At 31.2% G+C, this 23,111-nt stretch overlaps 2 protein-coding genes and 1 long non-coding RNA gene across 7 annotated transcripts in view; 2 read left to right on the forward strand and 1 right to left on the reverse strand.

Moving 5' to 3' along the window:
• The first annotated feature begins 8 nt into the window (after positions 1–8).
• On the forward strand, positions 9–6,321 carry Arf4 (ADP-ribosylation factor 2). Its single transcript, XM_088239186.1, has 4 exons — positions 9–149; positions 308–570; positions 793–918; positions 3,813–6,321. Exons 1-4 carry the CDS (start codon positions 83–85, stop codon positions 3,897–3,899), a joined length of 543 nt encoding a protein of 180 aa, XP_088095312.1. The 5' UTR covers positions 9–82; the 3' UTR covers positions 3,900–6,321.
• On the reverse strand, positions 4,468–16,089 carry LOC148273076 (enoyl-CoA hydratase domain-containing protein 3, mitochondrial). Of its 5 annotated transcripts, none has more exons than XM_088239181.1 (7): positions 15,931–16,088; positions 12,151–12,302; positions 11,268–11,403; positions 10,939–11,037; positions 10,040–10,131; positions 6,692–6,780; positions 4,468–4,955 (listed from the first exon to the last, which is right to left on the reverse strand). In XM_088239181.1, exons 1-7 carry the CDS (start codon positions 15,970–15,972, stop codon positions 4,669–4,671), a joined length of 897 nt encoding a protein of 298 aa, XP_088095307.1. In that variant the 5' UTR covers positions 15,973–16,088; the 3' UTR covers positions 4,468–4,668. The 5 variants fall into 5 exon arrangements, with proteins under 5 accessions (XP_088095307.1, XP_088095309.1, XP_088095308.1 ...); XM_088239183.1 differs by lacking the exon at positions 15,931–16,088 and adding an exon at positions 14,707–14,721; XM_088239182.1 differs by lacking the exon at positions 15,931–16,088 and adding an exon at positions 13,992–14,009.
• A 1,107-nt stretch (positions 16,090–17,196) lies between these two features.
• Positions 17,197–23,111, forward strand: part of LOC148273077 (uncharacterized) — a 41,974-nt gene continuing 36,059 nt past the window's right edge. The window contains exon 1 of the long non-coding RNA XR_015824695.1: positions 17,197–17,336. This is a non-coding gene — a long non-coding RNA (uncharacterized LOC148273077). The remainder of the gene's footprint in view (positions 17,337–23,111) is intronic.

Genomic DNA, 23,111 nt, shown 5'->3' on the forward strand with positions numbered 1-23,111 from the left:
TTCGGAATTTCGTCTAAACTTTGAACGTGGCAATCAAGAATTGCAATATTAGTATTTACTCGTATCCATCAAATAATTAACAATGGGTTTAACAATATCCAGCGTGTTTACCAAACTGTTTGGTAGCAAACAGAAGAGAATTTTGATGGGTAAGTCCGCTTAATTTAGTCATTCCTGTGCTGTCATTCGGTCATACGATAATCGTGATTATACGCAATTAATAGCCTTTGTTATTTATTCGTGGCCTTTACCTCGTTTTCTTAAACTCGGTTGTGTCGGTTTTTCAAATGTAATATTAATTTTTTAGTTGGATTGGACGCTGCGGGAAAAACTACTATACTTTACAAACTGAAACTCGGTGAAGTCGTTACTACCATTCCCACAATCGGGTTTAACGTCGAGACAGTGCAGTATAAAAATGTCACTTTTACTGTTTGGGATGTAGGCGGTCAGGACAAAATCAGACCACTGTGGCGCCACTATTATCAAAACACCCAGGCCCTAATCTTTGTTGTGGATTCCAATGATCGGGACAGAGTGGCTGAAGCAGAAAATGAATTGGCCAATATGGTAAGCTATAGTGCCCGGCAGGGCTACACAAGATTTTGTTTGTTTATTCAGGTATATCTTACCAATAAATCTTGTTTGAGTAATAAATCAATAAAAATAATTACATATTTCCAGATAAATCTACCAAAGCCTCATACTTGTGGCTAGATATATTTTTGTACTCTTAATAGACAATTAATAGTTTAAATGTGCGTTTTTTATGTTCTATTTCCCATTTTACAGTTGAAAGAAGATGAAGTGCGTGACGCTGTGATCTTGATTTTTGCTAACAAGCAAGATCTACCGAACGCCATGACGGCTGCAGAATTAACCAATAAACTGAACCTCAATAACCTCCGCAACCGTGTTGTAAGTTCTCTTCCACAATACTTTTTAATGTGAATATTCGTTCTCTTCATTCGTTTATTATTATCAACCCTGCTAAACTGTTTTATTACCTGTATAAAGCTCATGTGTTGTAACAACTGAGATCATGCAATAGTGTTTCAGGTTCAATTCCCGGTAAAATCAAAATAGTAAAAAAGTGTCGAGACACCCGATAACAGTGGTGAATTACAGCATGGAACACAAAACTTTGAAAAAAAAAACTTTTTTACTATTGTGGTTTTACCAGGAAACGAACCCTGAACACCATTGCATGATGCAAGCATCTCAGGTGCCAAGACAACCAATCACAGTGGTAAATCACGTTGTTTTAGCTTAGTTAAATGGTACAGGTTTATTCAATCGTCAGGTTTCTGGCACAAGTTTGTAACTAACATTTCGCCAGTTGTGAGATGCATTTTAAAAATTAAAAGCTCATCCCGAATCAGAAATTCAAATAAAACCACAAGTAGAATATAATAAAAAAAAAAAACTATTTTAATATGAAATATTTCTATTTACTCTTTGAACATAGATTATTTTATGCCAGTTATGAAGAGATCTCACTTTTAGAAAATTTGTAGTGACCAACTTGTTCCAGAAACCCGACGAAATGTTACTTAATAATATTATATATTTATATATACGCCCAATGGGCATTTTTAAGGACATATTTATACATGGACAATTATTATAAAGGAAAGTAGAAAGACACAATGGTATATAGTAGACTTGGTGGGAGTGGAAGCGAAAGAAAGGTGTTTATAATTAAATTTGATTCAGTGATCGTTTGAAAGAAGACAACTTGCTATCAAAGAAATCAAGACTGGTATGTTTGTCGGCAGACCTAAAAATTCTGGGTATGGGGTAAAGAAAACCATAGTTCGTTCTGTGGTTATCGGTATGAAAGAGTAATTTTTGACTGAGGTTTCTAGTTGGGATATTTATTATATCACTATTACCGACTTTTCTATGTCCACCGTTTCAAGACTACCTTTCTCTTCGTCAACGTTCAAATCCCACTATACACTTTCACCATAGTAGCTACACAAAAATAGAATAGTCGATAAGTGGTTAAATACAATTATTAGTAAAATGTTTAACCACAAAGTTAATCCTTTAAATGTTAACACATTGTCGTCGGGACACGGCATTTGCCGTTTTTCGCGGACTGTCGGTCAACCGCGGGACACGGCAAATGCCGTTTTTGTCGACTGTCGGTTGTTGGCGGGAAACGGCATTAAACGGGTTTGTTATCAGCGTGAAATAAAACGCCTTGAAGGGTGATTTGCTACCTGGGGTGCTAGGCGACAGTCTGTCAACGTTATTTGAGATGCCTTGTCCGGATTGGCTAGTGTGCCACTTGTAAAGGCGTCGCCAGAAATCTAGAGTTTTATGCGATCTCAATCTCCAGTTTAGTTTGAGTCATTTCACGTATTGGACTATTTTTCATACCGCTCGCACTGTTTTGTTTACTGTTTGGTATTTTCTTATTTGAATATATTAGCATTGTATAGGACGTTACCCCTACAAAAATGTCTTTACAAGCCAATGATAGTGACGATGAAGTGTATGCCGACAATTTATCTAATTGTTCATGGAATGATGACATTGAAGAGTTGTCAGACAAAGAACCGAGTGATGATGAACAAATACCAAGACCTAGAACGTTTCACCGTCGCACTATTGAAAGTGATTCTGATTCGGAGACGAGCTCAGATGAGGATGTGGACGAGTGGTCATCGTTTGATAATCCTCCAGTTCTGAAATCGTTTTTAGGCCGCCGCGGTTTGAATTCAAATGTCCATTGTCCTCAAACTGTAAGTGATGCGATAGAGTTATTTATCGGTGATGATTTGTTTGAATATTTTATAAACGAATCTAATAGATATTACCACCAAAACTCACATAATTACAAATTATATAAAAAATCGGGAAAGTGGAAAAATATTACTTTGAAAGAAATGAAAAAGTTTTTGGGGCTGATTATTTTGAAGGGACGAGTACTGGTCTACTGAACCAACAACCGAAACTCCTTATTTTGCTAAAACGATGTCCAGAGACCGGTTTCGGCAGATATGGAAAGCGTGGCATTTTTCTAACAATGAAGAAATCATAGATAGTTCCGACCGATTATGCAAAGTAAAACCAATTATTGACCACTTTTTACCTAAATTTATTTATTTTTGATGATCAAATGTCAAATATGATTTCTTTGAAAATTTCGATCGAAAATATTATTTGGTTTAGAAATTGTGTCAATTTTAAGAAAGCGATATATTTTTGCGCTAATCGCGAAAAACACCCGCTATAGGCTAGAGTCTATTGTTCGAAGCGCCCGACTACAATGTGTTAATAGGCAGGTGCGTAGATTTTCACGGTCACTGTTATCAATATGTATATTTTTGGGTGATCCCATGTAAGTTGGATTCATTCCGGTGTTTCGGCTGCCATTGCAGAAGCCATCTTCAGGGTAAACGGTGTGTTTTGTAGCAAAAAAAAGGTGTTTACAGTACTGCCAACTGCGACACAATTCAAATTACTACACACATTTTTTTTCTACAATACACACAGTTTACCCTGAAGATGGCTCCTGCAATGGTAGCTGAAACGTCGGAATAAATCCCACTTACATGGGATCGCCTAAAAAATATATACATATTATTATTCTAATCCTTTTCGTTGATTTACCTGTAAAAAAATTAATTTCTTTTTTTAGTTTACAGTATTTATTTATATTATATTTGTTTTTATAATTATATTATTTATTTGTCTAAATAATTCCAGTTACAAATAGACTTGGTTATTTGAAAATTTAAATTGAGTTTACCATAGCTAATATATTGAACTACAAATGTTAAGCATCTCTTTATTTTCAGTGGTACATTCAATCAACTTGTGCACCTACGGGACAAGGATTATACGAGGGCCTAGATTGGCTGTGTAATGAGCTACTCAAAAAGTGAGATGTCCGTTTTGTGCGCCGTCATACATCCAACACGCCGTGGTTTACTTACGTGAAACATTCCCATTTTGGCAAATGTGTTGGTATGTGTGGAAATTCCAAAAAATATAAACTGATGATTTTCAAACATCTCGCTGTGATTTTGGTGTAGTTTATATTCTTCCTGTATGGTACGAAAATTTAAAATAAAACTACACAAAGAGTCGTTAATTTTTACAATAATGTTTTTGATTTTACTCAATATTTAATAATTCCTGAATAAACAAGAATTTAATTATCATTTCATTATATTCTCAATTATTATTTGAATACTGTTTCAATTATAATTATAATAGTAATTATTGTAATTATATACAGCACCCCTTTCCCGAAATATGAAATGAAAAGTGCTGTATACAATTATTATACTTTATATTAAGTATTTTAACATATTCATCGACAACCAACTATACAAACATGTGTGTTATAACATAAAATCAATGCTGGGTTGAATCTGTTGACATAGCATAATTATGGAGAAAATTTATTTTGTGTTAGGATTAAGATTGTTAAATGCAAAAACCCGCGTGTCATAAAATAACATTCTGATGTATTTAATTTTTCAATGTTTCATTTATAAAAATATTAAACTAATATACATTTTGGTTTCAATAATATTAATAGTAAGAATGTAGAATTTTTATAAAAATAGATACATTTAAATAAAATAAAATATTTACACTTATGTAATATCATCAATAGATAATAATCATACAAATTATATAAATATTTTAGTGTATCCATTTCGGCTTTCTTTTCTGTACAAAACTGTCAATTCCTTCCTGTCCATCTGGCATATTAATATTATTCACCATAACATCTTCCCCTAATTTGTAGGCTTCTTTAACATTCAGACTGATCTGTTTATAGTAAAACTCTTTTCCTAAGGCGATGATAGAACGACTCTTGTGTTTGATGGCTTCACATATCTTGTCAACTTCAGAGTTCAACTGCTCTTCTGTGACTACTTTAGTAACTAACCCACTTATGTAGGCTTCTTGGGAATTCAACGGAATACCTAAAAATACATATTACGTTTTGAAATCACTCTTATTGACATTATATTAGACAAAGATAAAAGTGTATAAAATGCCAATGAAGTAATGTTTATCCAATTTATTTTGAATGAAATTATGATTTATAATATATGTGTCGTCGAAATCACGCAAATATTCAGTTTATTGTGTCACATTTTATTTTCGATATAGAAAAATGAAGTTTACATAAACCTGAAATAATATTAACATGTAATAGTTTCTAACATTTTCACTGTAAAAATATATAGCTTCTTAATTAAATTTTAAAAATATATTTGCCCATATTAAATGCATGTATAAATGACATAGTTAAGGTAAAGCTGTCACAATGAATTATACCAGCAAACCACGTCAATACATACGTTTTGAAACTGATTTGCACATTCTGTTTTGAATGTTACAATATTATTTTTTTGCGATTTAAAAAGATTACACTGTGCAAATAAATTAAATACATAACTGTAAACATTGGTGAGTATAAGCGCCCTGTCTGATACAAACATAGAAATTATTTCAAGTTCTGACAATTTGAATAAAAGCATGCTTCATTCAAATAGTTTTGCTTTTTAAAGTAAGTATTCCTGTATCTATATTTACAGATACTGTAAAACCAACACGTACCTATTTTTATGTATTTACTAAAAAAGACTGAGAAATTCATGTTATGTGCGTAGCCATTACAACCCAATTTAAAGGATAACAATAAAATATACATCCTAATGCGAAATGTAATTGGCTGAAAGAAACAATTAAGGAAATCAAGCTTTAGATTACCACAATGAATAGCTACAAAAACAAAAAACTGTTTTTTCAATGTCCAAGTCTAACCATTGTCAATCAACTCTCACAACATTTCTTTTAAGATATGATTCTTGTTGAAAATTAAATTAATATTTACATTGTCATAAAACTTTCTAAAAAAGAAAAACTTGTATGATTCTATGAAATATCAGTCAGTCAGTCTATAAATTCACGTCATAGTATAACATAATTTGTATTTTGTGAATTGATTATTATATTATATGCCATTTAATCGTTATTTCATAGTTTACTGAAGAGTTATTTCACCCTCAAAAAGCAACATTAATTTCAACAAATATATAAATGTAAACATAGTTACATTTTGAACATTGTGTAATTTTGTAGAATCACCATTAGACATTGCAGTGTAGTTTTTCTAAAACAGATCAAGGCGCACTGTTTATTTGTGAGGTGCATTTTATGTTTTAGTATTACAATGATGTTTTATAAGTGGGAAAAGTACATATTTCATAAAAATGACTTGTTTATTATATTTTGTTTTACGTGTATTACAATTATTTATAAATATATAAAATGAGCTTTGAAGTCTGCTTTTAAATGATAGCATACCCAGTGTCTTAAGCGTCAAACATATACATATATACATATGATAATATGCTTAACAACAAAAGTGACTCAATAAAGTCGGCATGTGTTATTTGGATGAAATACAATGTGATACACGGATACCGATGTTATTAATAAACAAAATTTTAATTACTCAGATGTTTTTACATACATACCATAATAACATTCTAGAATTAATGGAGTAGTTTATCACTATCTGGACTAAATATACTTGGGTACAAATATTTCCAATGAATAAAATGCGTATTTATTTGCAATACATCACTCAGAATATCATTAGTGAAAAAATGATGAGAATTCACTAACCCATACACTTAAGAAGTTTTACCTGTAAGAAGCATATGCATCGCTGTGGATTTGGGAACACATCTACCGACTGCTATACCAGGCGTCGAACAAAATATTCCAAAATTGGCACTGGAATTTAACAAATGTTAAAACAATATATTATGTGATATTCAATCAAAAATATTTGCCATAAAAAGATATAATACAAACAGCATTTTTAAAATTTCTTTTGTTGCAGTAATTTTTTCACACTAAAAAAATTTGTTCGACTAAAATTTTCAAATAATGTTTGTGCAATTCAAATATTGTAATGTATGTATATTATAGATACTAGATAGAATTTTTTTCGTTACTCTGCGGCTCCTTCTGTTGTAACAGATATTATAGATACATACATAGTACCTTGATATTTTATATATTATGCTGTTCGCGAAACAAATTAGAAAATGAAGAAGTTCAGTGCTACGCGAAATAGGATATAAAATATAATTTCTTACACGCGGTAAAAATTAGAGCATTTAATATTACTGCGAAGTTTCTTGTAAACATGAAAAAATTAATAAAAATAAACTACTTTGAACAACATTATAAGTTCTTGTCAATCAACCAATCAATGATAACGTCGACGAGTGTTATGATAGATTTATGGTTTCCGGGAAGCCATTTTTTTCAACGTTAGTATATTTTGTCAGCTATCGGGTTTTACTTTTTAATGTCAGGACAACTCACCGATGAGAGCTATAGTCTGTTCATTATTACAAGAATATCCAAATAAACAAACCAGCCGCGTGATATCCGACGGAGAATAGTCTATTTCACACATATCATCTTAATCTAAACGGCACGGAAAGATTATAGTGGATTGACGTTTTTTATTAGATTTGTAAGTATTTAAATTTGATAATATTTCTATTTTTCTTTTTTTTTATAAAACTCCATAGTTAATGATTTTAATAAAAATCAGGTCATCTCAGTCAATATATTTCAAAAAGAAATATTAGCGTTCTTATAATTTACCCAAATATTTCAATTTTGGTGACCATTTTCAACGATTTGTAATATTAGATAATGGAAATCAAGTTGGGGTAGAGTATGGTTCGAACATCGGACCTCTGATCTGTGAGTCCGCAACACTAGCCACGGGAACACAACCCGATTAAAATAATATAATAAACTTTAAAAAAAAGAGGTTTTAATGATAATTTTATCAAAATCATTATTTAAATTTAGCGAGTACTCTCAGGTAAAAATCCTGAAAAAGGAAATCAACTGGAGATTATTGGGTCTCATGGTGTACTGGTTATTGCGTTAGCCGGGGATTAAATTAACAAATATTTGTAAAACAATAAATATCGATCCACTGTATTGTATTTTATCATGCCGTATAGATTTTTACCGTGGTGTGAAATGGGCTAATCAAGCAGTGGTAATAATAATCAATTCAATATCACGCAGTGGGCTCGCGGTCCAGTCTCTGTGAATGTACAGTAGTGACGTCACGGGCAAAGTATTTTTTTATTTTAAAAAATCATAGCGATGAGAATACCATACATAAAAATATCTTTTTTTTTGGCTTAGTTTGATAGCAAATGAAAATATAAAAACACCACTGAATTTCCTCATTCTCACTATTCTACTCAAAGCAGCGATAAGAAAAAAATAATTGAGTTACTGCAGCCTTTCCATCCGATATGTTGTAGTGATTGCTTCTTCAACTTTTCATTAAAAAGCATAATTTTTAACGTTAACAAAAAAAGGTTAACAATAGTTGAAAAGTGTGACTATCAGTGGCGGCTTCCCCTTATGTCCATTGGGTCAATGATCCCCCAAAATTAGCTACAAATTAAAAAAGTGTTCACCTATATTATATTATAAAGATAGTTTATAATATAATGTAATTAGGTATTTAAAATATTTTGAATTGAAATATATAAGTACCTATTAATCTGCATGTGGAATACTATTCACAAAAATTACCCTGCGCTCTGCGTCAAATCACGATATTTATTTTACTTCGGCGAGTCACTTGCCTAAATGTTCCGAAGTAAACATCTTATCCCTATGTATTCACATAAGAAAGAAAGAGATAAAACGTATCATACTCACGGAAAGAATCAGAGCATTTTGAACAAAATTAGTCCATATAGGAACATTGTCCCGGAAGACAGCAATGCGAAAAAAGGAAGGTTAGAATAAGATAGATAACAATGATATAATGTTGTCATTTGTCTGAAAGAGATAATTTAATAAACGCATTCCTGTGTATTTTACATACCTACAATCAAAATGGCCGAATTCTTAATGGGAGGATTAATATGAGCTTATATATTTCACGCCCTTTAGAGTATGTGTCAGCCTAAAATCGAGATTTCGTAAGCAAATTTAAAAGATTGAAATTAGCTTATTATTGTATTGTTTCTTACACGTGTACAATTAGTGTTTGTTAAAATCCTGTTTCATGTGCGCTCATCTCGTATTAACTCGTAAAACTTAAAACCTGTACATTTTTAGAAGTTTGTGTTTTAAAAGTTAAAAGGATTAGTGATTTTATATGTTTTTTTTGTTTTAGTGTTGTGATTCGCAAATACTTAATTTTTTTACTCCCTTTTAAATCGTAATAAATATACAGCTACCTCGAAGATGAATTCAGTTGATGAAATTCTGAAAGAAGTAGCATCGAATTCATTAAATCATAAAAAATGTGTTCTAATTAAATCTTTAGGACGACCAACTCCACCGTTAAATATAGTATGTATTTCTAAAGAAAAAAAGAAAGACATTAAACAATATTTTTAAAAATATATTATTAAAATTTCTAACTTTCACTCTCATGTAATAAATCATTTTTCTACCAGCAAACAAAGAAAAATATATTTAATAAACAAAAAGTTTTAAAAAAACTATTTTTAATATTTAATAAGTATGTAATATAAATAAAAAGTTATTAAGTGGGTATTAAGACAAAAAATTCTGTTGAATCTTTAAGTGATATTTTGTGAATTCGTGTATCATATTGGAAACATCTATATAGACATAGGTAAGTAACTGCTGTCCATATTAATATATTTTTATTTTAGTTTTCAGGGTGAAAACTATTGTGAAGTATATAATATGTACTTAATAAAATAAACTAGATGGAGGGAGACTGTCCACAGACGAGCCATGCCTGGAGTCAGGCGTAATCACCATCCTCAGACATGAGGCACGGATTGAAAAGAAATAAAATAAAAATTATTCCCCCATTTTCAACCCCTTCAGCCGCCACTGGTGACTATGCAAGGTGTCATGTGCAAATAACAGATAATAATAAAAACAATGTGCAAATAACAGATAATTACAAAAACAGCTACAACACCATGACTAGAAATGTGCATATAAGACAACTTACCCTGGTGTAGAAAAAGAACTGCTTTCTGAACATACAACAATATCACAAGCAGCAACTAATTGGCAACCAGCTGCAGCAGCTAACCCGTTTACCTATAAAGTATTTACAATGTATTTTCAACTGCATTCACATTCACTTCCATACATAAAATAGTATCTGGACCAAAATTCCCTGATACAATTTATTTCAATCAAGGAATTAAAGTAGGTATCATTGATTTGCTTCAGGGCTTGTGATATTATTGATATTGAAATAGTGAGAAATATTCAATATTCTATTTATTAAAACTTCGAGTATAAAAATATATGCACTTTAGCGGACTTATCGCTAATAGCAATATCCTTTCAGCCAACCAAAAAAGAGACTGGTCAAAAAAAAATTCTCAAAATTTGTACCTAAAACTATATGAATATACATACATTTATTTTCAAATTACAGATGTTTTTTCAGTGGGCAGATAAAGATTATACATATGTATAAATTCATTAATAAAAATACTTTCAGTATTGCAGTGAGTATTAATTATTATGTTAGTGTATAGACACAAACATAAGAATATTTAGTGCGAACAGAGCAGTGCGGCGGCCGGGCTCTGCGTTCATTCCGGATTCGCCTTCCAAGTTATTCACATGTCCTTGAAATTATAATTATATTGAAAGTCCAAGAGTGTATTGATTAATGAAATAATATCAGAGTTTCATTATTAATCAAAGCATATTGGTCGCACCTAAAATTGGAGTAAATAAGGACCCAGGCGAAGGATTTCACAGTTGTACACATTATATGATGAGGAATGTGGGATCAGGTAATAAGTTTGGAAGGAAACAGAAAGAGGATCCGGAAAGAAAAGGAATAAAAAAATGAAGGGAAGTTACGTTTCTAAGGATATATAACTTTACCTTAGCAATAACTGGGACAGGGCACTCCATTATTGATATCATTAGTTCTGACGCTTTATTAAAAATCTTCTTGTGATGTTCAATCCCTAGGGCAGTAGTCTACAAAAAGTCTATATTTATTTAATTACTTTGGTAAATGCTTCTTTAAAAAATTATATTGGCCAATACTTTTTTAAATATATAAATACTCTTATCTAAAATCCTACTGTAGTGCAAGCATACAATTCATCGCCAAGGTTCTAATGTCATTTTTCATAGCCAATAAAAAAACTTTTGTTCCACAATTTTATTTCAATTATGTTTGAGATTAGTATTATATTTATAATTACCAATTCTTTCAAATTGTGTCCCGCTGAAAACACGGGCCCTTCAGAAGAAATGACTAGAGCTCTTAAATCATTATCGTGTCTATTTTTAGTAATTGCATCCAATAATGCGGTCATCATATCATAAGATAGAGAATTCCTTTAAATAAAAAATATTTTCCTAACAATAATATTACATATGGATAAAATAAATCGATGAAATGATAAAATAAATCCCTGAATTCAGTGAAAATATTGTTTTGGTCAATATTTCAAAAGAAATGTAAAATAAATATGAGAGTGGAATCTTATTTACAGGGTTTATGACCTGTCGTTGGAAGGTTTATGTGATCATTTTAAACACATATCAGATACCATTCCGCTGCTTTAACACAAATATTTCTAAAATTTTTTCATCTGTTGATTTTTGTTAGTAAAAAAGCTAAAACCTATTGATGTATGTGAGATTCTTCCAAATTATGTCACCTACTAGGATAGCATAACAATACTTTCATATTTTTATAGTTCCTTAGATCAGTTGTTTTATTAACTGTCCTGAAAATTTTAATTTTAAGTATGTCTTAGTCTTTCCGAACAAGATTGGAGATTTTCATGGTTAGTGTATTTGCCTACCATGTATAAGGTAACTGGTATGCCTCCCTGTAAGTCTGACTAAATTCATTTATTTACAGAGGTGTTTTTACACTGCAATATTTCATAGTCTCTGGACTGGTACCTGAAGTGAAAATAAGATCGATTGTCTACTGCCTTGCCTACTCGTCTATTGCCTACTCGTCACAAAATGATTGAGATACACTGCGAAAAAAGTACCCATGCAGGGAATGGTGCTACTACATGTTTATTTTCAGATTCCTGCTAAATTGTGTGGCATTTTTAATTTTTATACCTTGTTTTGGTATGAGACAGTATTATATTTTTTACGCCGTTATCTTGGGTGCACTTAATTAACTCAGTACAACTTGTTCCATATTTATCTTTCCTTTCGGTGGTAATAATTTTATTAGAAGCTTCCAATAACATCCTCCCATTGCACAATTTCTGAAATAAATTAAAAATTACTGGTAAGTAGGGTTAATATTATAATAAATAACTAACACAGTTCCATTTTTATAATAGTAAAATATGTACTTCAAATGTGATTTACAGAAATAATTTTTAATTTAGGCAACCTTAAATTTGATTTAAAATCAAAGAATTTTTAGTATCTCTTTTAGTTTAAAAAAAGCAAATGGAAGCTTAGTATGCAGTTTTATGTCAATTGTTCCTCTCTCTCTGATACACTCCTCAGGTGACTGCAAATACATCCAAAAAAATATATAATAGTGAAAAACTTCTACAGAATTAAAAGGTAGTTTTGCTTGGGTCAAAAATATTCCAAATGTCCTATTAACCATTTGCTCAAATTTGAAAAAAAATAATTTACAAAATAACTCGTATATCTCTTATATGAGAATGCATTTGATGTAACTAATCACTGTCAGTACATATATAGTCACTTTTTGTTAGTTTCGGCAATTTTGAAGTAGTTAGTTTTGAAAAATGACTTCTGGGGATCAGTTTTGCGTAAAGCTTTCTCCCGTTTGGTTGTGTAAAATTACTACTTTGCAAACCTCAATATTATATGTTGGGAAGTAAGTTCTTTATTTTTCAAATATTTGTGTGGTTTGATTATAATGCGAGTTTTTCATTTATTTTTATAGATATACTGTATTAGAAAAATAACAACTTTTTTATTGCAGTTCCCAGACAGTGCAAATTAGTTCCACTATTTTTTTAAATATATATAAAGAGCATAGAATTAAGAATAGTCCAGAATGAGCGCAGAACCATATTTGAATACATCAGACTGTGTCCGAAAACCCCCCCCACTCTGCCCCACTTTCGCCACGCGCGTAATGTTGCCAGATCGCAAAAAATATAACCATAACACAAATTTAAGATAATTATATTTTTTTTAAAAAGCAATTTGTTAATTTCTCTAAAATCTTATTGTACACCTGGAAACATTGATTGACCACAACAGAGAAAATAAGAAAAGGGTCATTTTATAAGAGTAATTGAATTAATGAACTTTGAACTTAAAAAATAAAACAAATTTTGTTTTACATCAAACATATATTTTTACGTCATTTTAAATAATATTTGATGTTTTAAAGACAATTTCAGTCAAATGCTCAAAAAGAAAGAAACTGAAAGTTTATGCCCTGTTCAAAAGATAGCCATTTTAATTATTTTCGAGAGACAGACGTCAATGATTTCTTTCAAATGAAGAGTACAGTAAAACATTTTACTAATTTCCTCATTCCTATAAATAATACCTATTTAATAAGAAAATATCAATACAGTCTACCCGATAGTTTTGATTTCCCCTTTGTTGAGTAAGCTTTTTGTAATATTGCTTTTTAAAAACAACTAATCATAAGAGTTTTACATTTAGGTAGGTGTGTCATAAAAACATTTCTTCTCAAAATGCATTGAGGAAATAAGGCTTTGCTTTGTTGGTTTCCAAAACTCATCTCGTCTTTGTATTATATTTATCCACTCCGTTTTCCTTCTTTCATCACCAGGGAAGCTAAAATTCCACTAAACCATTGTTCTTATCAATAAAAAGTAGCGTAAAAAAATTTACTACCCTGGCAACACTACAAAAATATCCATTTTGTTTTCTTTGACAATCTGACAAGTGGAAAAATAACAAAAATTTTGAGTAATGCATTTGGTACTTACACATCCATTTGCTATTTACATATGAAATGTGATCCCATTCTGTTTCTTGTTGATCCCAGCAGCATTTCTACACTTTAAAACGTAAAACTGCTTGTTTAAGAGTAGTTTAGTCGCCTTCTGTTTGATGTATGTGGTTTCTGGACTATTCTTAATTCTATGATAAAGAGTTTAAAAAAAAAAACAAGAAAAATATATAATAGTTTCAAAGCTATAAATAATATAATTCAAAAAGAAAACGTTCAAAAACTCTACTAAATCTATCTTTAGAGAACAAAGGACATATTGCCATATACGCAATCACTAAACATTGTTAGAAAAAAAAGAAAAACATGCACAAATAGACAATATCTGATTTTATGTGATCATTAAAATAGCAGTGGCAGTTTTTGTACTAAATTTCTAGTGAGGTTGCAATATATTATTTTATAATCCAATACTCCTAGACTTTGAAAAAAACTTAATGCCCATATTTCCTTCTCAAAAATATTTGTTAATCATGATTTCAAATACATTTGTAAAGGGTGGTCCAGCCATAACGCACGATGTTAATTGTGAGTCACACCTTAACGTCAAGATTAAGCCCAACTTTATTTGACATTTCTTTGTTTCAGTCTTTGACAAATTTAACCATGGAGAGGTACACAATTGAGCAGAGCGTTAAGATTGTTTAAGCGTTTTATGAAAATGTGTGTTCAAATCAAAATGCATTTCGTACACTTCATAATTTCAGCAAACCAGGTCTGTAGGAGATGTGAAAACACCTGTGCATGCTCGCCCAGCTCGTTCTGCGGAAAACATTGATACTGTTCGCGATAGTGTGGCAGAAAAGCCTGGTCAACCTTAACTCGCCGTCGTGCTCAACAATTGAACATCTCACAGACATCACTGATGCGAATTTCAAATAAATACTTGAATTTACACGCTTACAAGATCCGATTTGACTCAAGAGCTGAAGCCTAGTGACCATTTCAAGCGTCGTCAATACGCTGAATGGTTGGTTGAACAGACAGAAATGAATAGTGACTTTTCAAAGAAAATCATCTTCAGCGATGACGCACACTTTCACCTCAGTGGATTCGTTAACAAGTAGAATTGCCTGTGATACATGTAAAAAAAAATATAACAAATAAAATATACAGAGAATAAAACCAATGACTGATATCCACAGAAATACATGAAATACTCTTACAATACATGCTAGTGTGTTTGTGTGAGTGTAAGTGTGTGATAGGGTGACATATGAGTGAGTCTTATGAGAAAAAGTGTCCGCTAACGTTTAAAAAACAGACATATTCACATAAAAATACTGTTTTTATAAATTACATGCAAACAGTATAAAACATTTTTTTTCAAAAATATATTTTTTAATGAAAATATAATAAAGCTGTTAAGAATATGGAAGTCTAGACATTCACATGGCGTATCATTCATCATCAACTGGGTTAAGTGAATATTTTCCAGGCTGTGTAACATTCACCATTTTGCCTTAAGGTAGTTTACTTTCATATTCTCATATAAGGCTTTATCTTTGTTGAAAGGATATCTTTAAAAAAAATATCGTTATAAGTAAATGGAAATTTTGTGATGAAGATAAAATAAATTATACTAATAAAAATACATAACTTTATTTATATACGAAAAACATAGCACACAAAACGCCATCAGCATTATTTATTTAATATTCATATTATGATTATCTTATCAATAATGGACTAATCAATTAATTTTATAATATGCATAAAATTGTATCAAAGAATTGTGTATCGAGGAAATAGATTCGAAAGAATGGGATATTTTAGATAATAAATTTATTTAAGAACATATATTTGTATAAATAAATATCTATGTTTAAACTTTACACCAGCTAAAAACAGTTAAATCTAAAGAACATTAGGTAGGTATTACGATTTTACATTACACTTGACAATGAATTACTTACATGAACAGAGTTTAAACTGTACATTTTTCTAAAGTTGATCATTTTAAATTCGTGTTTATATTTACGTAACTAATAAATATAAGTTTTTCCCAAAATTAACCTCGACTCGAGTTTTCAAAACTTCAGGGTCACAAATGTCAATAATGACATTTACGTATTCAAGTTTGTGTTGCCAGGGCTGCTTTTTTAAACGCTCTCGCGACCGCAGAAAAAGCTTTCATAGTTTATAGCGCGTATATACATACTAAATACGCGCTGTAAAAGTGCTTTCTACGTCCACTAGAGCGTTCGGAATAGCAGCGCAGATGTTGATAAAATAACTATGGTGAAGTAATTTATTAACAGCTTTGTTTTTGAGCAAAAACAAAAATCAGAAACCAAAAAAAAACAAATGTTTGTTTGTTTTTAATCTGGTTAAACACAATACACATAGAATTAAGAATAGTCTGTTAATTCTAAGACAATTCATTTTAATTACTGAAATTCAAAATGTGCTTATCTTGCTTTTTCAATATTGATAATATTGTACATTTGCAAACGTTACTATTTTTTTCAAACGTAAGTGCCTATCTTATTGTTGATGCTTATATTGAAATTTTTCCCTGATTAAGGATCCGCTCATACAAATCAATATTTTTGCTTTTTTTAATTAAAAAACGAGGCAAGAAATATTTTTCGTCACCAAATTTAACAAGTATTTGAAGAATGATATTTCAACAGTCGAGATAATCAGCATGTGTGCATGAGAAGATATGTAAATGTAGACAAAGCAAGGCCTGTTTGTAATGAAAGAGTGATGGGGCGTTTTATTTTACAGGGAAAAGGTATTACAGTTTATTTTGATTGTTAAAATTCCACCATTGAAGAATTAATTAAAACAGTTCAATATTTTTAACCTAGTTACAAAATATGATATCTGAATAAATGAAAAGTATCAATATCAACAGTATTTTATTCCTCCAAGATTTTCCTTATTCTTGTGGAACTTCGGGTACTTATCTTGTGACTTTTACCAACTGCTGCCAACACTGGATGAAGGTCGTAAAAAAACATGAAATAATTTCTTTATGTGCGACGTTTTTGTTATTTGTTCGTACAAAATATAACCAAACAGTAATCTAATAACGTTGCTATGTTCTTCTTACTGTGTTGGTAATGGATAACAGCTTTTAAACGAGGCATATGGTGTTATCTAATAATTATCAAGCTAACAATTAATTCATTGTGATTCCATTCAAAGTTTATCAATATCGGCGACACGTGGGATGACGACCAATCAGTGATCAGCTTGAGTTTTGTCATGGGTCGTCATAGAAACAAGTCCCACTATTTCTGCTGTTTACAGTGAGCTTATTCGGCAAATAATATAAGGTGTTTTCCTGAGAATAATCTGGCCATGTATGAAGGTAAAAATGACTTATTATTTCATATTTTCTCTCCGTTTCGATATACATCAACATTTTACGTTTTTGCTCAAAAGGTAGATGTGTGTTTTTTTAAACTTGCTCGGGTATATCTCGGTTAAAAACTTGTTTTGTGTGCATGTGTTGAAACAATGCCATATTTAGAAGGTTAAGCAACATTATACGCTTTTTAAGAATCTGTGAAGTTTTATTTTACACATTTTCGCACGATATTCTCGAATACTTAGATGTTGCTAAGCAATAATGATTAAACTTTAAGGTTACTGTAATATTTGAACCCACAATATTCGCCATTCATTTGTTTACATGTCTATTCGTCTAATCCAGAATGTTATTTCTTATTCTACATTTCTAGTCCATCTATTATTTTTTATTTTCTTGGTGACCTCTCCAAATAATCATACCTATATACGCCCGGTATAAATTAATGTTTGTTATCAGAAACAAAATTGAAATATGTACTTGCTTGTATCACTATTTTCGTAATACAGTAAGACTCCAATTATCCGGATTAATAAAAGCCAGATTTTATTGCTTTTGAAATAATACAGCTAATTTGAATCACATTAAAATTAATAACATCTCCTTTATTTTTTATTTCCTGATAACGATTTAGCTATTGGGCAATCCGGATGACTGGAGTTCGGATAAACGGAGTTCTACTGTATATAATATAATCTTAAGGTCGCTTTATAAAAGTTTTTTTTGTAATTAGTAAGAAGTATAAGTACCTACGTATTTTTTTAATGTTTCAAAGCATAATAATTATAAGTATGTCCCTAAAATGTGTATTATAAATAAAATCGATGCTTTCAAATATCAGCCTCGTGCTGTAGTAGTTAACACGTTTGCCAAGCATACAAAGAAGTTTCGTGTTCGATTCCCGACATAGTTGACATTTAAAAAAAACATTTAAATATTTTATAGTCCCAGGACTGTCAAATGAAGCGAAGACTTGACATCTTGCTTTCATATAAAAATGATGATCTTAGATACGATACGATTACCACTGCAGTGCCCTATGCACCATTATGCCAATAAAGGAATTATGCTCTATTCCCACATATATACATTCTTTTTCCCAACATTTTTTGTCTCAATTGAAATTCAAAAAATATTTGAAATCAAATGTAATGGTTTTTGAAAGAAATGAAAGATGACTAAATGTCAGTTCACTGTTAACGGGGTATCCTGAAACAGGTTAAGGAATTTGAGTATCTGGGAAGTATGTTAACCAGGGATGGAAATACTGAGAAAGATGTTGAAAGGAGGACGAGTGCCGGGAACAGGGTGAACGGTATACTACAATCAACTTTGGCAAATAAAAATGTTTGTCGCAGGAGGCGAATAATTAGCAGTCCTGCGATGCTATTCTGAACAGCTCTCGCGGCCGTAGAAAACACTTGATCTCGTGTATTTTGTATGTAAATACACGAGATAAATGGTTTTTATACGGCCGCGAGAGCGTTTGGAATACAAGCCCTGGTGCCGACCCTATAATGTATTCAAGCGAAGTATGGAATTGAAAAAAACAAGGATGAAAATAGGCTGAATGAAAATACGGGAATACGTTGGATAAAGAAAAGTCAGACCGCGTTTCCTGTTTTTTAGTGGAATTTTCTCCGACACTAGAGCAGTGATATTTACCATTGGCGTGTCTCTATTGTTTTGCTTCTTTGATAAATTGTTTCTTATGGGATCTAGGACCACCGGAAAACCCATAAAAGACCTACAGTGTACAAATATGATAAATATTTTTTAATAACGAAAAAGGTACTGACACAGAAAATTTCATTTTGATACTCTTTTAAAAAAAAAAAATTGCTTTAGTTTTGGGGTGCGGAAACGGGCAACGAAACCTCGATTTCGTCGATTTTAATTAAGCTATCAGTCCGACGTCCGCGTTGTCTTTTTCGCACAATATCGGGGAGGCATCTGCGAGAGTGACAGAAAAACTACGTACTAATCACCCCATTTCTTTTTAAGGTGATATTCTTTCAGAATAAATTAATTTACTATAAAACGCCTGAAAATATTGATATCATATTATGTAGTATAAACTTTATTGTAGTGTAAAAAAAATATCTATTTCTTAAATAAATGTTCAGGCTCTATCGGTATATGCACATATGTATACGTATACATACACTGTATTAGCAGTATCTACTATCTACTGTAGTACACAATCCCTAGATCTGTACCTGAAGCGTAAGACCAATCCAACGAAATTTAGACTAAACTTGAGTTACACTTAAACCAGCCAGTGACAAATCATAAGCCCTGTAAATGCCTAGACTTCCATATTCCCTTCTCAAAAATGTTTTCTATCTCTGTTGCAATAAATTTACAACTAGGTACGTTTTTCTTTTTACTTGCTTCGTCTTGAAAAAGTACTTTTATACGCGATTGGTGGAAATTAAGAGGAAACGTCTTACTTTTCTTCATACAAACGCAGTCCCGTATTTTCTCCCTGGACTATGGAACTAGAGCAATGATTTTTCACACACTATAGATATATACCATTAGCGTGTATCTATTGTTTTGCTTATTTGATAAATGGTTCATTATGGAAGCTAGGTCAATCCAAAAACCCAAAAATGCGCCCAGTTTTATCTGCCGTCTTCGGACGTACGGGATACAAATATGATTAAATAATTTTAAAAAATGGAAAAGGCACCGACAGAAAAAAAAATCCGATATTCTTTTCAAAAAAATTATATAAAAATCGTTGATTCGGTTTTGAGGTGCGGAAAACGGGGCAGCGAAACGTCGATTTTGTTATTTTATTTTATTTATGAAAATCCGTCGGCGTCGTGCAGTTGTCGTTTTAACACTGTATCGGGGATGCATTTGCGTGAGAGTGACAAAAATACAATGTTAAAATACCTATTCGTCGAAATTCTTTCTTACCGCGTATCCTCTTAAGACTTGTCCAAATTCCAGACTACAGCTTTATTCTACGCGAACAGTGGGAAATTAGACTAATATACTAGCCTTAAATCCAGTATTCGTGTATAAAAACTGTTTTCTTAGACAATTAGATTTTAAAAATAATGTTACGTTTTCAAGTAGGACTGAGTCCGCTAATTTACACAAAATTCAAAATCTCGCAACTCGGCGTATCATGTTGGATATGAGCTTTCTCTATAAAATTGTTAGTAACTTAATCGATAATTAGAATTGTTGGAAGCATTTCATATCGAGTCCCTGTCCGTAGAACTCGCTATTCTGTACTCTTCGATATTTCGAGCTCACAGACTAATTATATGAGGAATAGCACTCTTCGAAGAATACAGACTACCTATAATGACAGTTTTAGTGACATCAACATATTACACTGTAAATACTATAGTTTTATCTGATCTGTTAGACATTTTAAATTTATCTCCTGCTTAACTTTTAACTTTTATGCACATCTACTACCGTCAAACATGACAATTTTGCCCAGCCATGACAATTTTGCCCACTGCCGAAATCCTTAATAAAATCAAGTTTTAAAGTAAGAAAAGTTACTGGTATCATAAAAATTACATTTGGTCAGTATATTTTGATAGTTCCATGGCAAAACTAAATATTTAATTTACCGCCAGCTTCAGTTGATCACTTGAAATTTGAAGTTAAACTTGAAGGTCTGTTTGTGTTTATCTACAAATATTGTCAAAACTTTTGTTGTTGCGGAGTTTGTGTTGAAAAGAGGTAAGTAAGTTTTATATATTTCATTGCATACATAATAAAGACGCTATAGAACGTATTTCTGTATATCTATTTGAACAAACACGATAGATATTTAAGTGGGCAAAATTGTCTTAGATTTCTTAGCTAATGTTTTGACAATTTTGCCCACGTCTAGGGTTGTCGCTACATACTACATTGAAAAAACATTATCCAAGAAAGTAGAAAAAAACAAAGTAGAAAATATAAAAGAAAATGAAGTAAATGGCAAAAACATGATTTTAAACGAGGTAACGGGATGTTTTGTTCAAACTGGCCTATAAATCAGATTTTTTTCCAAAGATTTAACAAATAAGATTTAAAAATCTGATAAGGGTTTCAACTCAAATACATGTTGATAATGACAAGCCAGTTATTCTGTTCATTTAAACTTTTTATACCACACAGCAATTGGTAAACAATCCATTCGATGTTTCTCTCCCATCAGGATCAAAAGATACCTACTCCTTATAGAGGAGAACATTGAAAAAAATGTAATAGCTACACGGAACAACAGACTTTGATGCCTACTCAGTTGATAAATCAACAGATTTCGAGACATTCATCATAAGTCATTACGACGAATATGAACAACGTGCCTCTGAATCTTCGGCCGAGGAAAACGAAAAAACAGTGTCTGATCCACTTGAAATTAATAACGGTGAAGAAGTCGCTTTCGTTTAGTTTCGTTCAAAGTTAGTTAGTTAAAGTTTAACACCGTGGATACGCAAGATGACAAATATTATGACGGTTAAGTTATCAGCGCATCAACTACCACAATTTTAATATTGTCATGTCATTTGTAAGACGCAAACGTAATGGAGCTTTGTGTGATCTCAAGTTGAGGATATTGCTGATGTATTTAGTTGGAACATAGTGAAATCTTTACCTGAACCTGTAATCTTGCGTCAAGGATTTCACAAATTCAATGTAAATCTTAAAAACTGCAAGATTGAGTCATTTTCTGTGAGTAAATTAAAAATTATAACACATAAACCAATTTTAATTTTTATCTTTCAAAAATAATTTAAACCATTTTAAAAAATGTTAGAATATCCGACCACATTTTAGAAAGTTTTATTTATTAAATTTGCCAGCTTTTTGTGAAATTATGAAGACTTATTTTTAATTTTAAATGTTTTTAGTATAAATATTTTTAACAATTTAAAGAAGAAAATAAAACATACAAAATATTATGAATTCTGTACATAAAATACAATTTCAAAGTATAGGTAATCTAGCAAATAGTTGCACTGTTGTACAAAAAAATAAAGATCGTTTTTTTTTTACATACACATTTAAAGAAAAATCGTTTTGGGGGCAAGCTTCCTTAATCACGAAAATCGCATCAGAACTGGAATGGTTTGTAAAAAAAAATAAATTGGCTTATACAAAGTCAAACATGAACAAATTAAAAGGATTAGAGATAAACTCCTTTAGTTTTGTTAAAAATCCAATTATGTGCCAACCCTGGCCCACAAATCCACATTGTATAGAAAAATTGAGGAAATAGTTGACAATTTTGCCCACCGGTTTTTTTCATTGATTTTATAATGGTGATGCCTCAATGATGCTATTGTTTAAACATAAACAGTTTTTTTCGCCCAAAAAGTAGTAATAAACAACTACCATATAAGGATGATAAAACCAAAAATAACAGTTAATTACCAAGTGGGCAAAATTGTCAACAAGTGGAGATAATTTTGCCCAGCATGTTTTGTCTTCTAAAGTTGCATAAATAAAAGAAAACGTTTTGTACTTGTAAAAATGCTCAGAATAATTAGTATCACTATTCAACAAAATGGATAGGAGTAGTCTGATACAAAAAAAATATGATATTGTAAAAGTTTGTTAAAACTGGGCAACATTGTCACGTTTGACGGTACCTACCTGTATCTTGTGTTGTGTATTTTTAGTAATAATTATAAATGGAAGCAGAGAGAGAGGGGAGGAAGGTAGAGTTGGAACTATACTATGTCTTCTCCCTTTTATGTACTTTTTATTTAATTTTCAAGTATTTTTTCCCCTCTCTTTCTGTATTCATAA

This window comes from Micrasema longulum, unplaced genomic scaffold (genome assembly GCF_059751315.1).
Source record: "Micrasema longulum isolate JH-2025_06_02 unplaced genomic scaffold, ASM5975131v1 h1tg002087l, whole genome shotgun sequence".
Taxonomy (NCBI): Eukaryota; Metazoa; Arthropoda; class Insecta; order Trichoptera; family Brachycentridae; genus Micrasema; species Micrasema longulum.

Excerpts from the sequence above, each read along its gene's own strand:
- Arf4 (XM_088239186.1), top strand. The coding sequence starts at position 83 with ATGGGTTTAACAATATCCAGCGTGTTTACCAAACTGTTTGGTAGCAAA. Across the intron at positions 571-792 it reads AAAATGAATTGGCCAATATG|TTGAAAGAAGATGAAGTGCG; the intron begins GTAAGCTATAGT and ends CCCATTTTACAG. Across the intron at positions 919-3,812 it reads ATAACCTCCGCAACCGTGTT|TGGTACATTCAATCAACTTG; the intron begins GTAAGTTCTCTT and ends CTTTATTTTCAG.
- LOC148273076 (XM_088239181.1), bottom strand. The coding sequence starts at position 15,972 with ATGATCAACTTTAGAAAAATGTACAGTTTAAACTCTGTTCAT. Across the intron at positions 11,404-12,150 it reads CTGTCTCATACCAAAACAAG|GAATTCTCTATCTTATGATA; the intron begins GTATAAAAATTA and ends TTTTATTTAAAG. Across the intron at positions 6,781-10,039 it reads AGTTCTTTTTCTACACCAGG|TGCCAATTTTGGAATATTTT; the intron begins GTAAGTTGTCTT and ends GTTAAATTCCAG.